A 26261-nucleotide genomic window follows, 5' to 3' on the forward strand; every position below is an offset into this window, starting at 1 on the left:
AAGCTATTGAATCTACTTCCTCTACTGCAGAACTGTTCCTTGTGTATTTTTCTGACAGTGTGACAGACAAGTGTGAAAAAGGCAGAAGATGACAGATAAGAGGAAGCTTGTGGCTTTGTTTTTTTAAGATAGTGTCCCTCAAACAACCAAGATGAATACAAGTCTCGGCTGTTCATGTTTAATATAACAGTTTTTGATGTTAACTAACATCTTTAGGATGAGGTGCAAATCCCTTGATACTGTAAGTGGTGATATGTGATTTCAGTTTGTTTCTATGTAGGAATCAATCAAGTGAAGTTCTTTAAAAAAAAAACTTTGCTACACATCCTGCTGCCAAGTTGTAAACTCCCACCGCATGACAAGTGCCTCTGGCTAATGGAATAAGGGTTCCTTCTCATCACCTAGTCCAGATGCTAGTGTGACTGTCCGTACTGGCAGCTGATTTGACACTGCAGCGTTTCTTCACAATCATGTTGATGTAGGCTTTCATGATCTTTATTATTTCTCCCACCTGGACAAAAAATGAAAGGATAGGTAGGCAGATTGAAAACACAGTAGTTAGGTGTACGAGTCACTTTGCAGAAAGACAGTCACTGCCCTGAAGTGCTGGCAATAGATACAGTAACTCCTCACTTAACGTTGTTTCAAAGTTACGTCGCTGCTCAATTAGGGAACATGCTCATTTAAAGTTGTGCAATGCTCCCTTATAACGTCTTTTGGCTGCCTGCTCTGTCCACTGCATGTAAGATTTTGTGGAAGAGCAGCGATTTTACAAGGGAGCATTGCACAAGTTCCTCTTCTCCGCCTCCTCCCCCTCCCTCCCAGTGCTTCCCCCACTGGCAAACAGCTTAGGACTTTCTGTGAGGGAGGGGGAGGAGCGGGGAAGCGTCTCCACTTCTCCCCCTCCCTCCCTGAGTTTGGTGGCACTTAGGATTATCTGGGGATGTGGGGTGCTCTGGAGATGAGGTGGAGTGGGGGTGGGAAGAGATGGGCCTAGAGTGCAGCGGGGATGGGAAGAAGCGGGCCTGGAGCATCCACCAGCAAAGTCGGTGCCTGTTCTTCTCTGGGTAAGCTGCCACTGCTGCTGCGAAGATGCTTCCTAGCGTTCTTGCCTGCAGCAGGCTGTGCCTGTGTAGGGTAAGCCATCAACTGCTTTTCGGCTGAGGGGCATGAACTGATCATGTGACATTCTGACCATCTTGCCCTGTAAGTGCGAGCGGAAGACCACGCACGCCAGATACACCGCCCTGAGTTTCTTGACATTTGTGTGTAGGGATAGCTCCAGGGCTGACCACAGCCCTTGGTCTGAACAGTCCCCACATGGGCCCCCCAACCCAGGTCCAACGCATTGGACACCAGCTCCAACAACGGGGCCCTGTCCTGGAAGGGGACCCCTTGGAGCATGTTGTTCAGGGTGGACCACACCGACGGGTGGCAATCACTGGGTTGGGCATGATGAGGACCTTGTCCATCCTGCCCCGGGCCTGGGAGAACTCCAAGGCCAGCCAAAGCTGGAGGGGCCTCATTCGGAGCCTGGCATGGCGGACCACTTACGTGCACGCCGACATGTGACCCAGGAGCTGGAGGCATGCTCTGGCCATTGTCACAGGGAACTTCATGCCCGTGTTGATGAGCCCCTTTAGGGTCTCGAATCTGTCCGGTGGGAGGGAGGCCGTGGCTGACGAGGTGTCCAGGAGCGCCCCGATAAACTCTATGCGCTGGACCGGGACTAACGTGGACTTGTTGTCATTTACTAACAGGCCCAAGGCAGCACACGTGGAGAGTAGAAGCGTCATGTGATCGCGCAGCTGTGACCAGGAGCTGCCCTTGACTAGCCAATCATCCAGGTAGGGAAAGATCTGGACCCCCTGGAGTCTTAGGTAGGCCGCTACCACTGACATACATTTTGTGAACACCTTTGGGGCGGTGGATAGGCCAAATGGGAGGACCGTAAATTGGTAGTGATTCTGTCCCACCAGGAAACGGAGGAAGTGTCTGTGCCCCTCTAATATGTGGATGTGGAAATATGCGTCCTGCAGATCCAGGGCGGTGTACCAATTCCCTGGATCCAGGGAGGGGATGATGGAGGCCAGGGAGACCATGCGGAACTTGAGTTTGACCATAAACTGGTTCAGATCCCGCAGGTCCAGGATGGGCCTGAGTCCCCCTTTGGCCTTCTGGATAAGGAAATAGCAGGAGTAGAAACCCTTGCCTCTGAACTCCCTGGGCACCATTTCCACCACTCCCAGGTCTAGGAGCTGCGAACGATCCCCCAGAAGGAACGGGGGTGGGGGATGGTTGGGCGGGGGCAAAACAAATTGCAGCGTGTAGCCCTGGGAAATCATGTTGAGGACCCAGCGGTCCGAGGTTAGTCGTGACCACTCCAGGAGGAAAGCCCACAACCGATTGCAGAAGGGAAGCTCTATTGAGGGGGGGATCCCCTTCGGGAACTGTCAGGGTGCCCCCTGGCATCCCATCAAAACTGCCTTTTCCCCACCTGCTTGCCCTTGGAGGACCCAGGCTGCGGGGCAGGCTGTGACTGCTGCTGAGGGTGCCTCTTATAGTCTCTCAACTTTTTATAGGCAGCCTCGTACTTAGGCTGGGAAGCCGAAGCAGGGGCCTGCTGCGGCTTACACTTACTTTTGGCCGGAGCTGGAATATGTAGACCCACGGTCTGCAGGGTCATGCGGGAGTCCTTCATGCCATGCAGCTTTGTATCTGTTTGTTCCACAAACAGAGCCTTGCTGTCAACTGGGAGATCCTGCATGACCGACTGCGCCTCACTGGACAGCAGGAGCCATGACGCCCTTCTTATGGACACTGCCGAGACCATGGATCAAGTTGCCATGTCCGCCGCATCTGACGCCGCCTACAGGGACGCCCTAACAGCCGCTGCACCCTCCTCCACCAGCACCTTGAACTTTTTTTTTAATTGTGCTCCTGGAGGGAGCCCTCCAATTTGGGCAGTGAACCCCACATGTTGAATTCGTATCTGCCCAGGAGAGCCTGGTGGTTTGCCACCCGCAACTGGAAACTCAAGGATGGATAAACCTTTCTGCCAAAAGAGTCCAGCCTCCTTGAGTCTTTATTTTTCTAGGTGGGGGCTGGTTGGCCCTGCCGCTCCCTGTGGTTGACCGACTTGACCACCAGGGAGTTGGGCGCCGGGTGGGTGTAGAGGCACTCGTGTCCCTTGGCGAGTATAAAGTACTTGTGTTCTGCCTTCTTTGAGATGGGGGCCAGGGAAGCTGGCGTTTGCCACAAGGTATTTGAGATCCTTGCCACCCCCTCATGGAGGGGCAAAGCCACCCTGCCCGGTGCCGAAGATGACAGTACATTGAACAGGGAGTCTGAGGGTTCCTCCAGCTCCTCTGCCTGGAGGTGAAGGCTCGATGCCACCTGTTTTAAAAGTTCTTGATGGGCCCTAAAGTCCTCCTGTGGGACGGAGGGGGGCAGGGCCGCTATCGCCTCATCCGGGGAGGGTGAGGAAGCCGGTACAGTGCTCTGGTATCCGCCAGCACTGGAGGGTACACCACTTGGTCTGACTCCGGGCACGGTGCCGAGGACGCACGTCTCACTGACCCTCTCCTCAGGGGCCTTGAGAGAGAGGCCAACGGTGCCTCTGAGGCTCCGGCTACCAAGCAGGCCCCCACCAGGGGCTGCGTTGGAGGCCATGGTGCTCACTGGTACCACTGTGCCGGCCACCGGGCCCAGTGCCACTGCACCTGCTGTGGCACCGACGGCCCCGGCTTTTTGGCCTGGCCCATGGAAGGGTGACTATGAGCAGAGACCGGGCTGATGAACAACCTGCTGCTGCCACGGGACCGGGAGGAACGGCGGTGCCGGGAGCGGCGTCGCCCAAGGGACCGTGATCTTGATGCAGAGGACCAGTACCATCTGTAGCTGCCGCTCCAAGATCTGCTCTAACGGGCAGACCCGCGATGGCGCGGTGCCGGCGATCTACACCTCGGGCTGCGGAGACGGTGCCTTGGCGGAGACTTGGAGTGGGATTCCGAGCGGGAACAGCGACGACGTCCGTGCTGCGACTGGCTGTGGTAACCCCTGTGAGACGAGGACCTTTGGCGACATCTGCCTCGGTCCCGTCGGTAATTGCTCCGTGGCGTGGAGTGGTGCCGGACGTCCCAGTCGGACGGTACCCAACCAGACAGTCTGGTGGGAGTCGAGGACGAGCCATGTGGACTGCGCCCCGAATGGTCGCTGGGCGGAGAACGGCGTTGGGAACGTTCCCGCGACTGAGAGCAGTGCTGCACTGGGGGCAACTGTGGAGAACCCAGCGGTGGCTTGCCTCTGGAGCGGGGAGCCGACACCAGCAGCGCTCCTGGTACCGGCATGGTCATGACATCTCTGGCTGCCTGCAGGGCCTCTGGCGTGGAAGGCATCCGGATATCCAGGGAGGCCCGGTCCGAAGCAGCAGGGCAACTACGCTCAACATGAGTGGGAGGCCTAGAGGCTGGAGGGGATCGAGGGCCAACATGGGTCTAGTCTCTGCCCCTGGTTTACCTTGGTGCTGCTGCGAAGAAGGCACTTTTTTAGCCTTCTTATGCCCCGTAGATAGGGAGCAGTGCCGACTAGTCGAAGGCACCGGGAGGTCGCAGTGCACCGATGCCTGGTGCAGACCTGGAGAGATGCGCCAGAGCCGGGGTCAGCACCATGAGAATGGCCCGGAGCCTAATGTCTCTTTCTCTCTTAGTCCGAGGTTTAAACGACTTGCAAATCTTGCAATGATCACTGATAAGTCTGTGTGCGGATCACTCCTTGGCATAGATCACCTACAAGAGCCACATGACTTAAAACCCGGGGCGCGGGGTATGCCCTGGCTCGGGTACTCGAACTAAATGAACTAACTGTAACAGCTAACTAACTACAGGTACTAGCACTGAACGAACGAAAAGTTCTGGGGATGAGCTACAGCAAAGCTGGAGCAGAGCAGTTCTGATGCACCTTCACTGGCGGCAAGAAGGAACTGAGGGTGGCGGAAGCACGCAGCTCACCTTATACTGTGTCATGGAGGTGGCACTCCAGGGGTCGCTGGAGTGCTCCCCCTATGGGTACTACTAGGGGGAAAACTTCCGGCACTGGTGCACGTGGTGAGCACACACCCCTATTGTGGAATACACATGAGCAATCACTCAAAGAAGAAAAAAGTGTTTTTAATTTATAAGGGGGGGTCACACTCAGAGGCTTGCTATACGAAAGTACAAAAAAGTTTGAGAACCACTGGCATAAACTTTTAAAAGTGAAGATAACCAACCACTGGAACAATTTACCAAGGGTTGTGGTGGATTCGCCATTTTAAAGTCAAGGCTGGATGTTTTTCCAAAAGACCTGCTCTAGTAATTTTTGTGTGGAAGTTCTATGCCCTGTGTTATACAGGAGGTCAGACTAGATGATCATACTGGTCCCTTCTGGCTTGAAATCTATGAATCAGTAGACAATGCTGGCCAAAAAATCTGATCTTGAGTGCATGTGCACCCAGAAAGAATAGCAGTGAATCCACATGGATCATAGCCTGAAGAATCTGAGATTTACACTTATCCCAACTCCAATTTATATGGTCTCACAGATCTCACTGTGGTTTGTGCCAGCATCATTACTACTCAGATTCCTTGCAGGTGGTGAGTATTATATCCCATTCAACATAAAAGTTAAAGGAGGAATGTGGTACTTTGATTTGCCTGAAAAATTCTGGAAAGCAGAAATCCAAGGATTTTAAAAACGTTAAACTTCTCTTCAGTTTCCCGAAAATGTATCTGTCTTCATGCTCCACCTTGTGCTACAAATGGCTTACAGAGGTCTGAGACACTGATTTCCCTGAGGGACCACTCAGGGCAGGGATTCAAGGGAGCAGAATTAAGGTCATATGATTCTGTTGGAAAGGAAGTGTCACCTTACTGCTGCATTTCTACAGTTCATGTTCTATTGGTTACTACTGCACTAATAGTCTTGTAGAGATGATGTATGGTCACCGTAACTCTGTATTATTTTCCCATGTGAGTTGTTTTAACTCGCTTTTCACATTCTGGAAGGGCATGAGAAGCATGGGGGATCAAGGAACACCCAAAACCATAAACTCCACATTAACAAAGTGTTTTGCATGTTAAATGAGGTTCAGCATGTTTTTTCTTTCTATGTTAGGCAGTGACATGGTTGAAAGGAAATCAAACCCTCCTCCTCTCCTGCCCAGTTTCTACAGGAAGAGTTTTTTAATAAGGCAGCTCTCACTTGCAAAGTTCAAATCTTTGTTCGGTTCTAGTAAATCACAGTAATAATGGAACTCGGATAGTTACACTGTATACACAGCAGGGACATCCTGTTACACATACCTGGGAGGTTTCAAAGAACATCTCTCGCTCATCCACTGTAATTTTGAAGGTATTGGGTTGTGGAGCTCCAAAGAAAACAATGTGCTCATACTGGAAAGTTTCCAGTGATTTAGGATCTCCCCGTTTGTATACAGACACATTCTCTGTACTGACTCCAAGCCAGAGATCATTCGGAAATCCACCCTCCTTACACTGTTGAGAACAAAAAACTCAGATTAACAGAAGTGCTCCAAATGGGAAAGAAAACCTGGGGACACTCCTGCATTGCAGGTCTGAGGGCATGTCTACACTTTGAATTCTGGGTGTAATTCCCAGTTTCTGGAGACATACCCACACTAGCTGTGATTGAGCTGGCAAGCTAAAAACAGCAGTGTAGGCATGGCAGTGCAGACAGAGGGAGGGGCTAGCCACCCCATGTACGTACCCATCCGGGATGGTCGGCATGTACAAAGGGCAGCTAGGCCCTCACACCTCCACAGCAGCACTACTATTTTTGGCACACTAGCTCAGAGCTAGTGTGGGTACGTCTCCTTGAGCTGGGAATTGCACCCCCCGTTCAAAGTGTAGACATATCCTGAGTCAAACAGTTGAGCAGAGGGTTTTGGAATAAACAGTGCAGAATATGTCTGAGCAGTCCTTCTGTACTCACTCATCTTTCCTTCTAATTCTGTAACCCTACGAGACAGATATCTTACTGGTTTAAGAAAGAGTTAAAAATGCATTTTAAAAAAAAATGAAACATAGCAGGGCCTGAGAGCTCTTGCTCCCTCTGGACACCACAGTACTCCTCCTCCATAGGAGAAATGGGACTTCTGCAGGAGAATCCTACAGCACCTCCTGCTGGGAAGGTTTAGGAATGAGCCGTGAGGTTCTCCACACGCAGTTCTCTCACCTATCTCATTCAGTGCCTTCTGCTGTGAGAAACAGGGAATAGCTTGGAGTAGGCCAGCTGCAAGATCCTCACAGCCAAAGCTCCTACCCCAATTTTCAGGGCTTCACATGTATGTGACACTGCACTGAAATGTTGCTCAAGATTCCCGGGTTTCTGTGGCACTGCTGTCCTAAAGTCTGTGGCAAAATGAAAATTCTAGAGCAGCTTAAAAGAAATGTGTTAATATTCATAAACAGTTATTTTACTGAGGTAAATATGCTGAGTAATGTAATGCACCATTGCCTGTATTATTTATTTCACTGCCTTCTTTGGAGTGTCTCCTGCTAGAAAGGACTGGGGCTTTTTTCACAACAGGTGATGGAAAATCATCTCCCTTCCTGTTTTGTACCTTCCTTTCTCACACCACCATCTTCACAGGCCAGGGAAGGTCCTAAGTTTTTTCTCTCTCTTTCAAAGTGGGAACGTCCATGTCTCCCTTCCCACCCAGCAGAACACGCATCTAGACTAACTGGAGTGTTTACTCAGTACTCTCCACTTTGCCTGACTAGGTATGTGGTGCTGCTCTGATGGCGGAATCACACTCAGTGCAGTCAGGCGGAATGTAGCATGTTAACAAGAGTTTCTCTATGCTGTCCAGTGTAAAATGCAACATTTTTCATCCCCAAGAATAATGCCTGCTTGGACAGTAGTTGTTATCTGAGTTTATATACCTCTCACCTCAACATCAAAGAGTGTTGAGCCATAGCCTGGCCATTCCTTTACAACGGACATGTATTTCACCATGGCCTGGTGCTGAGACAGTCCCTGCAACTTGTTCCATTTCTGCACTATGCTGGCCCGAGCAGCAGAGAGCTCCTCCTTCACCCACATTTCCATCATCTGCTCTTCTTCCACCTTCTGCTTTTTTACTGAGCCTGTCTTGAAGCCACGTTTCAAAGTTCCTTCCAGAAAGCTGGTCCGTCTCCTCTCCAGAGCATGACTGGTCATGCCACTGCTCTTTGTTGATTGCAGGATTTTGGATTTTAGTCTGTTCACTGGGTAAATGCCATCGAGGGTCCAGGTGATTTTGGAATAGTCTCCATGAAGGTACTGCAGCCTTAGGGCTGCCAGGTGCTGCAGTGTCTCCTCTGGGGCAGGAAAGTGCCCATCAATAAGACTTTCATGAGCCTGTAAATGTTAAACAAACAAAAAAAACCCTCCATAATTTATGCCTTATCTGTCCATTTACGGTGCTCAACCTTGTGATATCTGCCCCAGCACCTAGCCAATCCCAGTACAGAAGTGCATAGAGTCAGGATATCTGACTAGCAGTTACTATAAGGAGGACAAATGAAATCAGAACGAATTAAAAGAAATTAAACATAATGCCTCCCTCCTTTGCTCTTTCAGCCCTTTCCTGTTTATTTTGTTGGGAAATCCTGTTAGATGAAAGAGAGAAACAGGGAAGCTCAGAACCAGTGACTACCAGCTACTTGTACTTGGCATGACAAACAACTAGGTCACAGAATAAAGCAGTAGAAGAGCAAGAGATTTCTGAAAAGCAAGTTTTGGTGAATTCAGAAATACAAAATACAGTGAGCAACACAGAAATATTAAAATCTACCAGTGGGAAGAAGGCTGGGAAGTTTTCAAACACACCATAAAGGATATCCCAAAGAACTGCTGAGAGGCAGGTGGGGATGCTACATACATAATATAGCCAACACTACCACACAAAAAGCGAAGATACGAAAGTTAAGCCACCCAGCAAAACGTACCCTCTGCTCCTCTACCATAGGCACACATCTGTTACCACCACCATACCAAGCACCGCAAACATAACTACCTGACTCTCACAAACTTCCCTTCTATACACACCAAGCCACCTACTCCAAATACCCTACGCACTATACTCACGCACTATATGCAGTGAGAGGTGTAGTTCGGGGTACAGTCAGGTGGTAGCTAGGGGCTGTGTGTGGGCAGGAGGGTAGCTCAGGAGGCAGGTGGGGATAGCCAGGCGTGTAGCGTAGGGTGCAGGCAGGTGGGCTCGGGGCTGTGTAGAGGTAGAGGGGTAGCTCAGGGTACAGGGAAGGGATAGCTAGGCGCTGTATGCAGTGAGGGGGTAGCTCAGGGTGCAGGGAGCTGGGGCTGTGTGCGGGCAGGGGGTAGCTCAGGGTGCAGCTCAGGGTGCAGGAAGGGGCGAGCTAAGGGCTGTGTGCAGGCACTGGGGAGCTCAGGGTGCAGGGAGGAAGGAGCTGGGGCTGTGTGGGGGCAGGAGATAGCTCCGGGTGCAGGCAGGGAGTAGCTAGGGCAGTGAACTGGTGACCCCTTTCACAGAGCAAGCCTCTGAATGCGACTCCCTTTACCAATTAAAAATGCTTTTTTATATATTTATCACCATTATAAATGCTGGATGCAAACTGGGGTTTGAGGTGGAGGCTGACAGCTCATGACCCCCCATGTAATAACTCGCGACCCCCTGAGGGGTCCTGACCACCAGTTTGAGAACTCCTTAGCTAGGGGCTGTGTGCATGCAGCAGGGGTAGCTCCGGGTGCAGGGAGGGTGTAGCTATGGGTTGTGTGTGGGGAGGGGGTAGCTCAGGGCAGAGAGAGAGGGGTAGCTAGGGGCTGTGTGCAGGCAGGTGGTAGCTCAGGGAGCAGAGAGAGGGGTAGCTAGGGGCTGTGTGTGGGGACGGGGTAGCTCAGGGTACAGGGAAGGGATAGCTAGGGGCTGTGCGCAGACTACAGCCTGGAGAATGGGTACCCTATCAACTGTTGACTGGGAGGCTCGCCCCAGTCTGGAACCCAGCCAGTTCTGGCCAGTGGGAGGACAAAGGGCTGAGGAGAGGATGTCTGTCACCTGACCAGCTGGTTCTGGAAAGTGGGACCAAAGGATGGAAGAGAGAGGGCCCAGGAGGCCTGTTTACGTGGGACTGAAGACAAAGGATGGAGGAGGGACTGTTGGGGAAGCTGATGATTGGCTGGAAGGAGGGGGCTGCTGGACTGGGGACAAAGAGCCCATCGGGACGGGACAGACCCAGATGGACGGTGCTGAGACTTTCTAGACCCGAGGGCCTTGAGAACTTCCTGTGCTGGGTTCAGACATTCAATAAACTCTTCTGATTTACACTGGCTGAGAGTCACTGCAGTCTAGAGATCGGGGTGGCATTGCTCCCTTTGGGTGTGGAGGCCCCGGGGGTCCAGAGCAAGTGGATTCCCTGAGGGGTCCCACGGCAGAGACAGGCATGCTGGAGGCTCAGTAGTGCAGTCCCAGGAGGTTGCAGGGCCAAAAGGCCTAGTCCTGGAGAGAGTGTGCAACCCTCACAGAGGGCTATCATGCTGAAGGGGGTTACTCACAGGGGCCATACGGAGCCGAGAGAGCACAGGGCCTGTGAGTCTGTGACAACAACGGACAAGTGCATTCTCGTAGTCAGACTATGAGCACAGAGGAACAAGGATTCCGATTCCGACCATGTGGCGGTAAGAGGGAACTGAAGGAGTGTCACCCGCAGGGCCTCTTATAACCTCGCCTGGAGCACGAGACAATGCACGACCCACTTGCAAATCAATAGACACTGCTACCGAAAACTTCTGGCTCTGGTTCATGGCGCACATGCACACCCTGCATTTTGGAATACATATAGGGACTGTCATTTGAAGAAGAATCTATGGCTCATTTTAAGATGTGGCATTCAAAAGTCATCACATTATGTAAACAGACAGACAGACAGAGAGAAATGCCATCAAGTTGAGTGTATGGCCTGGCAAGCTTGGCCAACTATCTGATGCTCCATTGTCTTCATTCAAAGATGTCAGTCTCTGGGAGCTGCTGTCTTGGTGATGCACAAGTGCTTCACCTCATTCCATCATTTTGGGTCAATCAGCCAGTTTTTAAATCTACAGGACAATGTTTTATCTAAGCCATTTGTATTATTTTTTCAACTTAAGATTCTTTGAGACACTATCAGTTGGTTTCTGAAGTCTACAGCTGCACAACACTGTACATTGTCTACTGCACAACGCAGCTCAAGATAAGGGTGTGCATATAAAGGCTGTCTTTGTACCCCCGATCAGTGGGGCTGCTTCACACTGTGCATGTCCCTGGTGTAACCTAGAGCAGCCTGAAGAATGCCCTACTCTGCACCAGCTTTCAACAGCCCATTATGGCAGTTGAAAAACTATACTTCATTTTCCACGTGCTGGTGACAGGGAGAGGTGACTTGGGAGCCATTATAGCAACTCACACTACCTTATTCTATTCCATTTTGTGTACTATCCTAATCACCATAGTATCTGACCACCTTCCTAAAGTGCATTGTATGTGACTAACGTCAGTCATGTGTTTTCTTTCGGTCATCCACTACCTAGGAATTGAAATGATTTGTTTTGGTAAGGTTTATACCAGGGGTCTCCAGTCTGCTGGACATCTGCAGCCAGAGAACCTCCCCAATGTGGCCCATGGGGCACCAGCAATTTTGGGGCCGGGTCCCTCCCATGGCCGTACCTGCCGCCCCTGGGCGCTCCCTCCCCTAGGCGATTTAAAATAGCTCGGGGCCCCGCTCACTGGCAGCGCAGTGGAGTTGAGTGGCTTCCTGTACGCTCGTTCCACATGGCTGCCGGCCCCCCGCAGCCAATGGGCAGCAGCGCACAGAGGCTGCCCTACCTTGGAGCCCCAGGTAAGCGCCGCGCCCCACTCCCAGAGCCTGCACCCCTCCCCCTTCCCACACACCCCTCCCACCCCCAAACTCCCTCCCAGAGCCTACACTTCCACCTCGTGCCCCAGCCCAGAGCCTGCACCCAGCACCCAAACTCCATTCCAGAGTCTGCACCCCAGACCCTCTCCCCCACCCAAACTCCCTCCCAGAGCCCAACCTCTCACCCTTTCTGCACCCAAACTCCCTCCCAGAGCCTGCACCCTGCACCCCAATCCCCTACCTCAGACCACATCCCCCACCCAAACTCCCTCCCAGAGCCCAACCTCTCACCCTTTCTGCACCCAAACTCCCTCCCAGAGCCTGCACCCTGCACCCCAATCTCCTATCTCAGACCACATCCCTCACACAAACTCCCCCCAAGAGCCTTAGGCAGGTGGGGGGCGGAGTTTTGGGGGGGGGGTTCTGGGCGGCATGAGTGACATTATTGGCCCTCTGGGAGGATTTGAGGACTGGCACTGGCCCTAAGGTAAACTGAGTTTGAGACCCCCGGTTTATATAAACTGCTGTGCATTTTATTAATGATAATAATAATTAGTGATAAAAGGTCATATGGCCCTTGGAGGATCAGTTGGTGTGATCCCCTACGCTGTGGAGATCATCCCCTGACTGGCTCAGTATCCACAAGTAACAAAATCTAGCCCATGATTTAGTAGTGTATGCCTTTGTCTATTCACTTTTTTATTATATTTTTATAAAAAAAGCAATTACATTTGTCCAGCCACATTTAATTTTTGCAATCCCCAGTTGTGCTTTTGGCTTGCAGTTCTGTTGTCCTCATCGACTTTATTTCATTATTTTGCTAGAGAGAAGTTTGACTTACAAGACAAGAATCTGACTAAGGACAGGAATTGGTGGCATCATTCTCCTTTCTTTTCTTCCTACCTCTTTTCTCCTCTTTACTTCCTAGTACTACTGCTCTGTTCCAGAAAAGCTGATCTGTACCTCTATACAGTGCAGCCCAGCCAATGAACTAAGGCAGCAGGCTCCCTTCCTACCTTCTATCCCTAGCTACACAATCATGAAAGGAAACTTCCTCTTCTCCCAACAATGTGACCCAATTGCTTGCCAGAAAGGCATGAACTCTCCTCTCCCCAGCCTTGCCCACACTTGACATGAATGTAAACTCCCCTCTTCTCTACTTATAGCTGCCTGACCATGCATCCTTAGAAATCCCCTCCCCCTCACACATCTTACCTGCTCAAACATGAAGGCAAATTCCACCCCCTCTCTGGGAACATTCTCAATATCCAAGAAGCAATAGAGTTTAAAATACAGCTGCCACTGTCCTTCCTCCTCCTCTTCCTCGGAGCCAGCCAATCTGTAAAGCAGATGAGAGAAGGGAAGAAACTGCAGAGCATCCTGATAATGAGTCATCCTCAATCCCACTGTATAATGCAAGGCTATTGCCAGGAGAGAACAAACAACTTCTTGATTCTAGCGGATCTTAAACATAAAAAAGAAGCTTACAAGAAGTGTAAGGTTGGACATATGACCAGGGAAGAGTATAAAAATATTGCTCGGGCATGTAGGAATGATATCAGGAGGGCCAAATCGCACCTGGAGCTGCAGCTAGCCAGAGATGTTAAGAGTAACAAGAAGGGTTTCTTCAGGTATGTTGGCAACAAGAAGAAAGCCAAGGAAAGTGTGGGCCCCTTACTGAATGAGGGAGGCAACCTAGTGACAGAGGATGTGGAAAAAGCTAATGTACTCAATGCTTTTTTTGCCTCTGTCTTCACTAACAAGGTCAGCTCCCAGACTGCTACGCTGGGCATCACAAAATGGGGAAGAGATGGCCAGCCCTCTGTGGAGACAGAGGTGGTTAGGGACTATTTAGAAAAGCTGGACGTGCACAAGTCCATGGGGCCGGACGAGTTGCATCCGAGAGTGCTGAAGGAATTGGCGGCTGTGATTGCAGAGCCACTGGCCATTATCTTTGAAAACTCGTGGCGAACGGGGGAAGTCCCGGATGACTGGAAAAAGGCTAATGTAGTGCCAATCTTTAAAAAAGGGAAGAAGGAGGATCCTGGGAACTACAGGCCAGTCAGCCTCACCTCAGTCCCTGGAAAAATCATGGAGCAGGTCCTCAAAGAATCAATCCTGAAGCACTTGCATGAGAGGAAAGTGATCAGGAACAGCCAGCATGGATTCACCAAGGGAAGGTCATGCCTGACTAATCTAATCGCCTTTTATGATGAGATTACTGGTTCTGTGGATGAAGGGAAAGCAGTGGATGTATTGTTTCTTGACTTTAGCAAAGCTTTTGACACGGTCTCCCACAGTATTCTTGTCATCAAGTTAAGGAAGTATGGGCTGGATGAATGCACTATAAGGTGGGTAGAAAGCTGGCTAGATTGTCGGGCTCAACGGGTAGTGATCAATGGCTCCATATCTAGTTGGCAGCCGGTATCAAGTGGAGTGCCCCAAGGGTCGGTCCTGGGGCTGGTTTTGTTCAATATCTTCATAAATGATCTGGAGGATGGTGTGGATTGCACTCTCAGCAAATTTGCGGATGATACTAAACTGGGAGGAGTGGTAGATACGCTGGAGGGGAGGGATAGGATACAGAAGGACCTAGACAAATTGGAGGATTGGGCCAAAAGAAATCTGATGAGGTTCAATAAGGATAAGTGCAGGGTCCTGCACTTAGGACGGAAGAATCCAATGCACCGCTACAGACTAGGGACCGAATGGCTAGGCAGCAGTTCTGCAGAAAACTTCTGCAGGGGTGACAGTGGACGAGAAGCTGGATATGAGTCAGCAGTGTGCCCTTGTTGCCAAGAACGCCAATGGCATTTTGGGATGTATAAGTAGGGGCATAGCGAGTAGATCGAGGGACGTGATCGTTCCCCTCTATTCAACATTGGTGAGGCCTCATCTGGAGTACTGTGTCCAGTTTTGGGCCCCACACTACAAGAAGGATGTGGATAAATTGGAGAGAGTCCAGCGAAGGGCAACAAAAATGATTAGGGGTCTGGAACACATGACTTATGAGGAGAGGCTGAGGGAGCTGGGATTGTTTAGCCTGCAGAAGAGAAGAATGAGGGGGGATTTGATAGCTGCTTTCAACTACCTGAAAGGGGGTTCCAAAGAGGATGGCTCTAGACTGTTCTCAATGGTAGCAGATGACAGAACGAGGAGTAATGGTCTCAAGTTGCAGTGGGGGAGGTTTAGATTGGATATTAGGAAAAACTTTTTCACTAAGAGGGTGGTGAAACACTGGAATGCGTTACCTAGGGAGGTGGTAGAATCTCCTTCCTTAGAGGTTTTTAAGGTTAGGCTTGACAAAGCCCTGGCTGGGATGATTTAACTGGGAATTGGTCCTGCTTCGAGCAGGGGGTTGGACTAGATGACCTTCAGGGGTCCCTTCCAACCCTGATATTCTATGATTCTATGATTGATTTACCAGGACAGTCCATGAGTGTAATGGACCTTCCTGTAGCTGCCTCCTCATGTGGGATATTGACTCAGAAATCTGTGAGGATATAAAGTGCATTAGAACTTAATCATGTTCTTAGAATGACGATTCCAGGTAAAGAAACAAGGTGGAGCCATGCCATGTCACAGAATATTCTTAATTTTTAAGTTTTTTATTTCTTTTAAGATAATTTTGTGCTAGTGAAAGGTGCTTGTTTGATAGCCCTGGTGAACAAAATCTTATCTGTATCTGCAAAACAGGTATAAAACAGACAATGGTTATGTCATCTTCCTCCATATCACCCTCTGCTTGTATGCCTTACTCCTGTCTTGGAGGGACCACCACGAGGGGTAAGTGTCCACTCAAGTCTTTAACCTCTCTTTTGTGATGGATAACAAGGGAACAATTATTAATTCTGGTTGTGATGTGGACATTCGTCCATCATACACTGGACTGAGCACCCTAAATCACTACTGACCTATACCAGGTTGAAGCCAACAACCATTCTATCAAATAATAGTTTAAGGGGAAGTGCGCTTGCACATGCTGCTTTGGGGTGCAATTACCACAGGCACCTCTTGTGCAAATGGTCAGGTAGGTGTCTAAATAGCTATTTATAACTACAAATACCTGATTAGCAGGGATCATAGTAATGCTTAGTACTTATGTACAGTATCACTTTTCAGGTTCAGCGAGCTTGACCAATATTATCCACCCACATTACACACAAAAGTTAACCTGTCCCAGTAATCCTGTCATCCACTTCTTATAGATAAAAGAAAAAGCTAGCATGCAGAAACACCTCCCTCTGGGAGTCTGTGACGTTCTGTACCTCGTGGGAACACCCTACACCACCATGTTCATCCTTATAATATGATTGTGTGGTATTTGCCGTACCTGGCTAGAGCAGGCCTGTTCCTCTGGGTTCAGCCAGACAGCAGCCAAGCTGAGAGGCAAAAAGAGAGAAGGTTTGGGTGCAGGAGCTGACCGCTGTCCTGTGAGAGCAGGTCCGGGCGGCTCGGCAGTGGCCACGGTGCAGCCATGGCCAGGTCCATAAGTGTGTCGAACCAGTGCTTGCGAGGCCACGCCAGGGCAGTCATAATGACTCACACTTTGTCCCTGTTGATTTTTGACAGGTCCCTGGTGATCTGCAGGAACACATACATCAAGTCCCCCGTCCATGACAGGAGAAAGGCATCAGAGAGGGTGCCCCTTTCAAGGCTTTGGAGAGAGCAGAACTGATGACACTTCCTATTCTGTCTGGTGGTGAACAGGTCCACTTCTGGAAGACCATCCGGGCGACCTCTGGGTGGAGTGACTACTCGTGGTGAGAGAAAAAGTTGAGATGATCTGCCAGCGTTTTCCGGATGCCTGGGAGATGCAAAGTCTCCAGGTGAATTGTGTGGTGGACACAAAAGTCCAACAGGTGAAATGCTTCCTGACAGGAGGGACGACGATGAGCGATCACCCCCCTGCCTGTTGACACAGAACATCAAGGCCATGTTGTCCGTCAACACCTGCACTACTTGACTGGACAACTGTGGCAGGAAGACCTGGCAGGATAGGCGGATGGCCCTGAGCTCCCTGGCATTTATATGTAAAGCCATCTCCTCCGGAGACCACGTCCCTTGGGTTTGCAGCGTACTGAGATGTACTCCAGTGGATGTGTTGTTCCTTGACTTTAGCAAAGCTTTTGATACAGTTTCCCACAGTATTCTTGCCAGCAAGTTAAAGAAATATGGGCTGGATGAATGGACTATAAGGTGGATAGAAAGCTGGCTAGATCTTCAGGCTCAACAGACAATGATCAATGGCTCCATGTCTAGTTGGGAGCCGGTATCAAGCGGAGTGCCACAAGGTTCGATCCTGGGGCCGGTTTTGTTCAATATCTTCATTAATGATCTGGAGGATGGTGTGGATTGCACCCTCAGCAAGTTTGCAGATGACACTAAAATGGGATGAGTGGTAGGTACGCTGGAGGGTAGGGATAGGATACAAAGAGCCCTAGACAAATTAGAGGATTGGGCCAAAAGAAATCTGATGAGGTTCAACAAGGACAAGTGCGGAGTCCTGCACTTAGGACGGAAGAATCCCATGCACTGCTACAGACTAGGGACCGAATGGCTAGGCAGTAGTTCTGCAGAAAAGGACCAAGGGGTTACAGTGGACGAGAAGCTGGATAGGAATCAACAGTGTGCCCTCGTTGCCAAGAAGGCCCAATGGCATTTTGGGATGTATAAGTAGGGACATTGCCAGCAGATTGAGGGACGTGATCATTCCCCTCTATTGGGGTGAGGCCTCATCTGGAGTACCGTGTCCAGTTTTGGGCCCCACACTACAAGAAGAATGTGGAAAAATTGGAAAACGTCCAGCGGAGGGCAACAAAAATGATTAGTGGGCTGGAGCACGTGATTTATGAGGCGAGGCTGAGGGGACTGGGATTATTTAGTCCGTGGAAGAGAAGAATGAGGGGGATTTGATAGCTGCTTTCAACTACCTGAAAGGGGGTTCCAAAGAGGATGGATCTAGACTGTTCTCAGTGGTACCAGATGACAGAACAAGGAGTAATGGTCTCGAGTTGCAGTGGGGGAGGTTTAGGTTGGATATTAGGAAAACTTTTTCTCTAGGAGGGTGGTGAAGCACTGGAATGGGTTACCTAGGGAGGTGGTGGAATCTCCTTCCTTAGAGGTTTTTAAGGTCAGGCTTGACAGAGCCCTGGCTGGGATGATTTAGTTGGGGATTGGTCCTGCTTTGAGCAGAGGGTTGGACTAGATGACCTCCTGAGGTCCCTTCCAACCCTGATATTCTATGATTTGGTTAGGGATTACTCCGCACTTTCTATTACTAACCATTTAGAGTTTTTTCTGAGAGTCCTAACCTAATAAGGAATTACTGAAACCAGGTGGGATTGGAGTGTTAAAACCAATGGTTATAAACTATTTAGGAAGGACCAAGTGGGCAAAAGAGGCAGGGGAGTGGCACTCTATGTCCAAAATGGCATTACTTATTTCTGAATCATTGAAAACTCAGAAGAAAATTATCTTGAATGCTTATGGATTAACGTCCTAGTAGACAAAGCACAAGATTGGGTATTGGTTGGTGTCTGCTGCAGACCACCCAATCACACTAGGGAACAGGACGACTGACTCCTTACACACCTATTTATAATGTGTAGTGAAATTGCATGATCATGAGGTACTTCAATTTGAATGACATATGCCAGAGGCCTCATGCATATCCTTGAAATTTCTAAATATCATATACAACAATTTCTAACTCAAAAAGTGTTGCATTCAACATGGGGGATTCTGTACTAGACCTTGTTGTGACAGATAAACAGCAACTGATAACCAAATGAAAAATAAATGGTAGCTTAGGTACCACTGATCATGACTCGATCATATTTATAACGTACAAACACAATAAAGTCCAGACCACTAATATTTTATACATACTTGGTGCTTTAAAAGGGCCAATTTCACAAAGCTAAAAACAATTCTGAGCCAGATCAGCTGGGAGGAAGAATTTAATCAGAAAAATATAAATGATAATTGGGAATTGTTTAAGAACATTTTACTAGATGCCCACAATCAAGGAAAAAGGCCATAATGGTTAAAAAACTGGCCTGCTTTAGAGGGGAAGTGAAGGCAGCTATATAAAAATAAAAGTAATATATAACAAATGGAAGAAAGAGGAAGTTGACAGTAATGAATATTAATCATAATTGTAGAATTGTAAAAAATTGATAAGGGAAGCAAAGGGACTGGTCAGCAGAGGTAAGGACAAATAGAGCTACTATAAGGTAGGTGCAAAACTGGTTGGAAAACCGTTCCCAGAGATTAGTTACCAGTGGTTCACAGTCATGCTGGAAGGACATAATGAGTGGGGTCCCGCAGGGTTCAGTTCTGGGTCTGGTTCTGTTCAATATTTTCATCAATGATTTAGATAATAGCATGCAGCGTTCACTTATAAAGTTTGCAGATGATACCAAGCTGGATGGAGTTGCAAGTGCTTTGGAGGATAGGATTAAAACTCATAAGAACATAAGAATGGCCATACTGGGTCACACCAAATGTCCATCCAGCACAGTATCCTGTCTACAGTGGCCAAAATTCAAAATGATCTGGACAAACTGAAGAAATGGTCTGAAGTAAATAGGATGAAATTCAATATGGACAACTGCAAAGTTCTCCACTTAGGAAGGAACAATCAGTTGCACACATACAAAATGGGAAATGACTGCCTAGGAAGGAGTACTGCGGAAAGGGATCTGAGGGTCATAGTGGACCACAAGCTAAGTATGAGTCAACAGTGTAATGCTGTTGCAAAAAAAGCGAAGATCATTGTGGGATGTATTAGCAGGAGTGTTGTAAGCAAGACACAAAAAGTAATTCTTCCACTCTACTCTGTGCTGATTAGGCTTCAACTGGAGTATTGTGTCCAGTTCTGGACCGCACATTTCAGGTAGGATGTGGATAAATTGGAGACTCCAGAGAAGAGCGACAAAAATGATTACAGGTTAGAAAACATAACCTATGAGGGAAGATTGAAAAAATTGGGTTTGTTTAGTCTGGAAAAGAGAAGACTGAGGGGGGACACGATAACAGTTTTCAAGTATGCAAAAGGTTGTTAAAAGGAGGAAGGAGAAAAATTGTTTTTCTTAACCTCTGAGGATAGGACAAGAAGCAGTGGGCTTAAATTGCAGCAAGGGAGGTTTAGGATGGACATTAGGAAAAACCTCCTGTCAGGGTGGTTAAGCACAGAAATAAATTACCTAGGGAGGTTGTGGAATCTCCATCATTGGAGATTTTTAAAAGCAGGTAAGACAAACCTGTCAGGAATGGTCTAGATAATACGTAGTCCTGCCATGAGTGCAGGGGACTGGACTACATGACCTTTCAAGGTCTCTTCCTATGATTCTATGACAAGGAGTTTTAAAAATATATTAGGAACAAAAAGAATCATAACAATGTTATTGATTCATTACTAGATGGAAATGGTAGAATTATCAATAATAATACAGAAAAGGTAAAAGTGTTCAATAAATATTTCTGTTCTGTATTTAGGAAAAAATCGGATGATGTCGGCACATGTGATAACACTCTTTCCGCCCCAACTGTAACTCAGGAGGATGTTAAACACCAGCTACTAAAGTTAGACATTTATAAATCAGGAGGTCCAGATAACTTGCATCCAAGAGTTTTAAAAGAGCTGGCAAAGGAGTTGCTGGACCATTAATGTTGATTTTCAGTAAGTCACGGAACACTGGAGAGTTCCAGAAGACCACAAGAAAGCTAATGTTGTGTCACTATTAAAAGAGAGTAAACAGGATGACCTGGGTAATTATAGCCTGTCAGTTTGACACTGATGCCAGGCAAGAGCATAGAGTAGCTGCTATGGGACTTGATTAATAAAGAATTAAGGGAGGGCAATGTTATTTATCCCAATCAACATGATTTTATGAAAAAGTGGTCCTGTCAGACTAACCGGATATCTTTTTTTTTTTATGAGATTACAAGTTTGGATGATAATGGTAACAATGTTGATGTAATATACTTAAACTTTTGTAAGGCATTTGACTTGGTACCACATAACATTTTGATTAAAAAACTAGAAAGATATAAAATTAACATGGCACACATCAATGGATTAAATGCTAGTTAACTGATAAGGTCTCAAAATGTCATTGTAAATGGGGAATTATAATTGAATGGGTGTGTTTCTAGTGCGGTGCCGCAGGGATCAGTTCTTGGCCCTATGCTATTTAACATTTTTTATCAGTGACCTGGAAGAACACATAAAATCATCACTGATAAAGTTTGCAGATGAACAAAAATAGAGGGAGTGCTAAATAGTGAAGAGACAGGTCACTGATACAGAGCAATCTGGATCACTTGGTAAGCTGGGCACAACCAAATAATATGCATTTTAATAGGGCTAAATGTTACTGTATGCATCTAGGAACAAAGACTGTAGGCCATACTTACAGGATTGGGGGCTCTATCCTGGGAAGCAAGGACTCTGAAAAAAGATTTGGGGATTGTGATGGATAATCAAGTTGAACAGGAACTACCACTGCGATGCTGTGGCCAAAAGAGCTAACATGATCCTTATATGCATAAACAGGGGAATCTTGAGTAGGAGCAGAGAGGTTATTTTACCTCATTATTTGGCACTGGTGAGACTGCTGCTGGAATACTGTGTCCAGTTCTGGTGCCCACAATTCAAGAAGGATGTTGATAAATTCGAAATGAGTTCAGAGAAGAGTCCCAAGAATGATTAAAGAATTAGAAAACATGCTTTATACTGACAGACACAAGAAGCTCAATCTATTGAGTTTAACAAACAGACAATTTTAAAATCAAGATAGGATGTTTTTCTAAAAGATCTGCTCTAGGAATTATTTTTGGGAAGGTCTCTGGCCTCCGCTATAGAGGAGGTCAGACTAGATGATCACAGTGATCTATTCTGGCCTTGGAATCTAATGAATTATTTTTTATCACTACAACAAATGTGTGCATGATTTATTACATGTAACCTACCAAGGGCTAGAACTTATGGGGGCCTAGTGGTTGAAGGAGCTGACAGGGTGTTTGCCCTGCGCTCATGGTACATAAACATGCTATCAAGCAGCATGCGGGTCACTCACTTAACCAGGGAATTTCAGAGCTAATGTTATACCCATTCAGTCAAGAGTCATCAGTATGAGGATCCTCTGAAATGTTCTCTTACCTCTCAAACTTGGCAAGGATGTCAGCAACAATTACACGACTCTCAATAGCCCTGTCCACATGTTGATTGCGTTCAAAAAGGGCAAACATATTACGACTGTCCTCCATGGCGAGCCCTCGGATCAGCTTCTCAACCACCTGCAGGGGAGAGAGATCAGACACCTTGAACTGTACAATGTTGGGTATTACCACTCACACAGGAGTCAGCCTTTAAAATAGGAAGAGGGAGCCCCAAAGGCACTTCCTCCCATTAGAGCTCCAAATCCATCTGACCACGTGCAGGAGAATGTCAGGGTTGCTTCACCGAGTAAGAGCCCAAAGGTCTCATCTCAGAGGTGGCAAGCAGGATTCTGTTAAATTATTTCTTTTCATAGATTCATAGATTTAAAGCCCGAAGGAACCATTACATTATCTAGTCTGACCTCCTGTATATCACAGGCCTGAGAATTTCACCGTTACCTCTGTATTGAGCCCAATAACTTGAGTTTGACTAAAGCACAACTTCCAGAGAGATCTCCAGTCTGGATCTGAAGCCATTAAGAGATGGAGAATCCACCACTTTCCCTGGGAGTTTGTTTCAGTGGTTTGGAACTTCCGGATGGTGTTTCTGAACACTCAAACAACAGTTCTCTCTCTGTAGGTTCTTTATGTCGCTCATCACCGTAGCAGTTGAGAACTGGCTTTGAGTGGCAGCAAGGACTCCCCCTCAAAAAGCTTATTATCCAGACAAATCTCAGACAACCCTGTGCCCACTACCATCACCTCCTATTACCTCCCTGTGCCCATTAATACGACCTATGCTATTACCTCTCCTGCACTGGTGTGGGAGTTGATGGTGATTTTACAGGAGCCACCGCCATGGCAGTACACAGTTGTGGTCATTTCTTCACGAGTGATGAGAGCCAGTATTTCCTCCTGGGAGGGCACAAACTCCCTGGTCTTGGTTCTCTTCAGGGAATCACTGATGAACTGAGCATACCTGTCTATTTCCGTGCCTGGGAAGAGGTCTCTTACTCTAATTGTAAAGAAAAGCGGAAAAGCTGTTACACGGTGAACAGAACATGTCCAAGTGCAGGTAGAGTTCTACATAGCATGGAGTACCATAAGCACAGAATCCCATAGAAATGTGTTGCCAAGTACAGCCATACGAAAAAAGGCCCAGATCCACCAAAGGACTTAGGCCTTGCAATGCTCAGCGTCACGATGTCTAACTTTTCAGTGCCTAGAAAATTCATGGAAAAACAATGGGATCCACAAGCCTGAGTTAGGCGCCTACGCTCCCCATACAATGAATGGGGAGAGAGAGGTGCCTGAGAATGGGATCCACAAAACCAGTATGCTAGGCAGGGCATTGCCTACATTAGCCAATGGGAGATACCTATGAGAGGGGTGTGTCCTAATCCCCACCCCCTCAGTGAATTAGGCACCTAAATACAGACCAAAGCAAGGCCCTTTCCTCTGTGATCCACAGTCAGGAGCCCCTCCCCTGGAGTTAGGCAGCTTAGGTGCCTACATTGTTTCTTGTGAGAATGAGTTTAGGTAGTTGCCTTACTCCACATAAAATGTCCAGAGGAGTAGGATGTGGTACTCCCCTTACAGCTTTTGAGTGGGCAATTATAAGACAAAAGCTTTATTAATCGCCCCATCCACCCACAGAGAAGGTCTTGTCCCATCACTCTGAATACTAGAAGAGGGAAATAAAAATAGTTGATGAGAAGATTTTTTCATCTCTTTGCTGTTTGAACTCTCACAGGGCTATAGAGACCAAACTGAAGCCAGAGATCCCAAGGGGTTATCTCCTGGGTCCACCCTGAAAGACACTTTGAACTGACAGATCTCTACAAATATGTCACTCTTAGGATTTAGATGGTAACTCAGTTGTGTGTATATGTTTGCTTGCTTTAACCTGTAAATAACTCATTTATTTTTCCTACTTAATAAACCTTTAGGTAGTGTATTATGGGATTGGCTACAGGCGTTGTCTTCATGTAAGATCTAGGGTACCAATTGATCTGGGAAAGTGACTGGTCTCTTGGGATTAGAAGCAACTAAAATACAGTGTAATTTTTGCTGTAAGTGACCATTTACCAATGGCAAGATAGACTGGAGAGTTTAAGGGGACTGTCTGGGACTCCAAAGTAAGATGGCTGTAGTGATTCAGGAGTTCACATTTGTTACTGGCTGGCATGAGCCACTCCAGACAGCGTGACAAGGGCACCCACCTGGGTGGGAGACCCAGTCCCCTGGCTCCAGTGACTTTAATGAATGAAAACAGAAAGTTAAAGCTGAATACAGTCATAACTTAATTATACTGTTTTCTATTGTGACAAGGCAAGCAGGGGGCAAGGAGGTTGAGTGCTGTAAAACAGCGGGTAGCAGGATCTAGGTGTGCAGGATAAAGGCTGCAATACCATAGGAACCAGTGAAGGGGGAGAAGCAGATGAACACTAGAATATAGGAGGTAGCAGGGGCTGGCCATGGAGGAAGGAGAGGCTAGCTTCTAGGGTTTCTAGGGTTCCAAGTCAAAGATGATGGAACTAATGAAAGAAGTGGCAAGTATCTGCAAAGTGGCTCTTACCTTCTAAGGTGGAACTTGAGATAGCGGAGGATCCCTCTACTAGGAAGGAAAGTGCAGCTCATGCAGGACATCAGCTGCCAGTGGTGAAGGTTTCCAGAACTGTTGGGCTGTGGGCTGTGGTTAGTTTGTTTGATTAGTTGACAATACACTTCATCACGAAGGGGCTTTAGGTCATGACAGGTCTGCAGAATGCCTTGGATAATGGGGATGGGATCAGACACTGTCTCAATCTCCTGCAGGGAGTTAAAGATCTTGATGGCTTCATCCTGCAGGCTGCAGTAGCCCTTCTCTTGCTGCACTGTAGTGGGATCACAAAAACAAGGCAGACAGGATTTCAGCATTTCCCTGAACCCCCGCTTACCAAGCACACAGCATACCAGTCTGTGGACTGTGACTGACTCCATGAAACAGGAGAATGGCAACATGAGAATGAGCATTACTGATCATCTCCCGATCTCAGGAAAGCTCCTTCTTTAAATGTAAAAATACACCACTGTCCAATCAGTAAATTAAAAAATTAAACTTGTCCATATTGCAAATCATGCATATTTTTAGATATACATAAAAACACAGAGTAGTACCCTTAAAGGGACATTCTCAATTTGAAATCTAGTCAGTTTCAAAAAATGAATTCAAAGCAGTTTGAGGCACTGCCCTGGTGTCCTGAGGCCCTGCCAATTTTTGCAATCATGTTTTCATCTTTTCAGAATGTTTAAGTCTCCCCTGTTTTTGTGAGGGACCGACACAAATGACAGGGGAAACAATGGATCAGATATAAAGGTTGTAACTTGGCTTGCGCTTATTATCCCCTTAAAGTTTGGTCCCTAAAAGAAAAGGAAAACGTTCCTATCACAGCTTCCTGTTGCCTTGCCCAGAGGAAAATAAAAGTCACAAGACAGCTTCCATTACCCAAGGATCCAAACCTAAGGTGGCTTCTTTCTGCATAGTCCAAACCAACCAAATCCGAAAGAAACAGTTTGTACTGGGCTTCTAAATCCTGGGAATTATTGTAGTCCTCCTCAGTAGGAGACAAGCAATTAATTTCACAGTTCCTTTCTTTCTCCCTCCCCAGGCTTGGTTTAGGCATGTACTCAGGCCAGGTCTATACCACATACCTATATTGATATAACTACGTCGCTCAGGGATGTGAAAAATCCACACACTGAGCGACAGTTATACAGAAACTAACCCCCCATGTAGACAGTGCTATGTTGGTGGGAAAGCTTCTCCTGCCAACATAGCTACCTCCTTTTGGGGAAGTGGATTAACTATGCCGACAGGAGAAGCTGCACGTGAAGATGAGCCCCTAGTTTGGAAGAAATCAGAGGATACCTCTCTCCCCAGCCTCTGAGTCTTATGGTTTCCCAATTAAGAGGCACAGCTGCTAGCTCCACCTCCTAGCATTCTAACAAGCCAGAGCAGTGAGCTCCTCTGCCTATGTCTGGCAGCACCAGCAACCTTTAAGACACAGCTCTCAGCACAGTGAAGGCGTTTAATCCCTTCCTGATCCAACTAGGGGTCGGGCACATACACTCCCTCATTAAGTGGAGACAGGGATACTAACTGTACTAAAAAGAAAAGGAGTACTAGTGGCACCTTAGAGACTA

The 26261-nt window shown here is 47.7% G+C and overlaps 1 protein-coding gene across 1 annotated transcript in view; it reads right to left on the reverse strand.

Annotated features, from left to right (window-relative positions):
- Positions 1-26261, reverse strand: part of LOC140895349 (unconventional myosin-X-like) — a 275404-nt gene that overhangs the window by 1268 nt on the left and 247875 nt on the right. The window contains exons 35-41 of the mRNA XM_073304794.1: positions 24655-24952; positions 22884-23091; positions 22078-22214; positions 13125-13248; positions 7951-8400; positions 6342-6533; positions 1-511 (exon numbers count right to left, since the gene is read on the reverse strand). The exon at positions 1-511 is cut by the window's left edge and continues 1268 nt beyond it. Coding sequence (XP_073160895.1) covers positions 398-511; positions 6342-6533; positions 7951-8400; positions 13125-13248; positions 22078-22214; positions 22884-23091; positions 24655-24952 — 1523 coding nt within the window. The 3' untranslated portion in view covers positions 1-397. The remainder of the gene's footprint in view (positions 512-6341; positions 6534-7950; positions 8401-13124; positions 13249-22077; positions 22215-22883; positions 23092-24654; positions 24953-26261) is intronic.

The sequence above is a fragment of the Lepidochelys kempii genome, chromosome 11, assembly GCF_965140265.1.
Source record: "Lepidochelys kempii isolate rLepKem1 chromosome 11, rLepKem1.hap2, whole genome shotgun sequence".
NCBI classification, from domain to species: Eukaryota; Metazoa; Chordata; order Testudines; family Cheloniidae; genus Lepidochelys; species Lepidochelys kempii.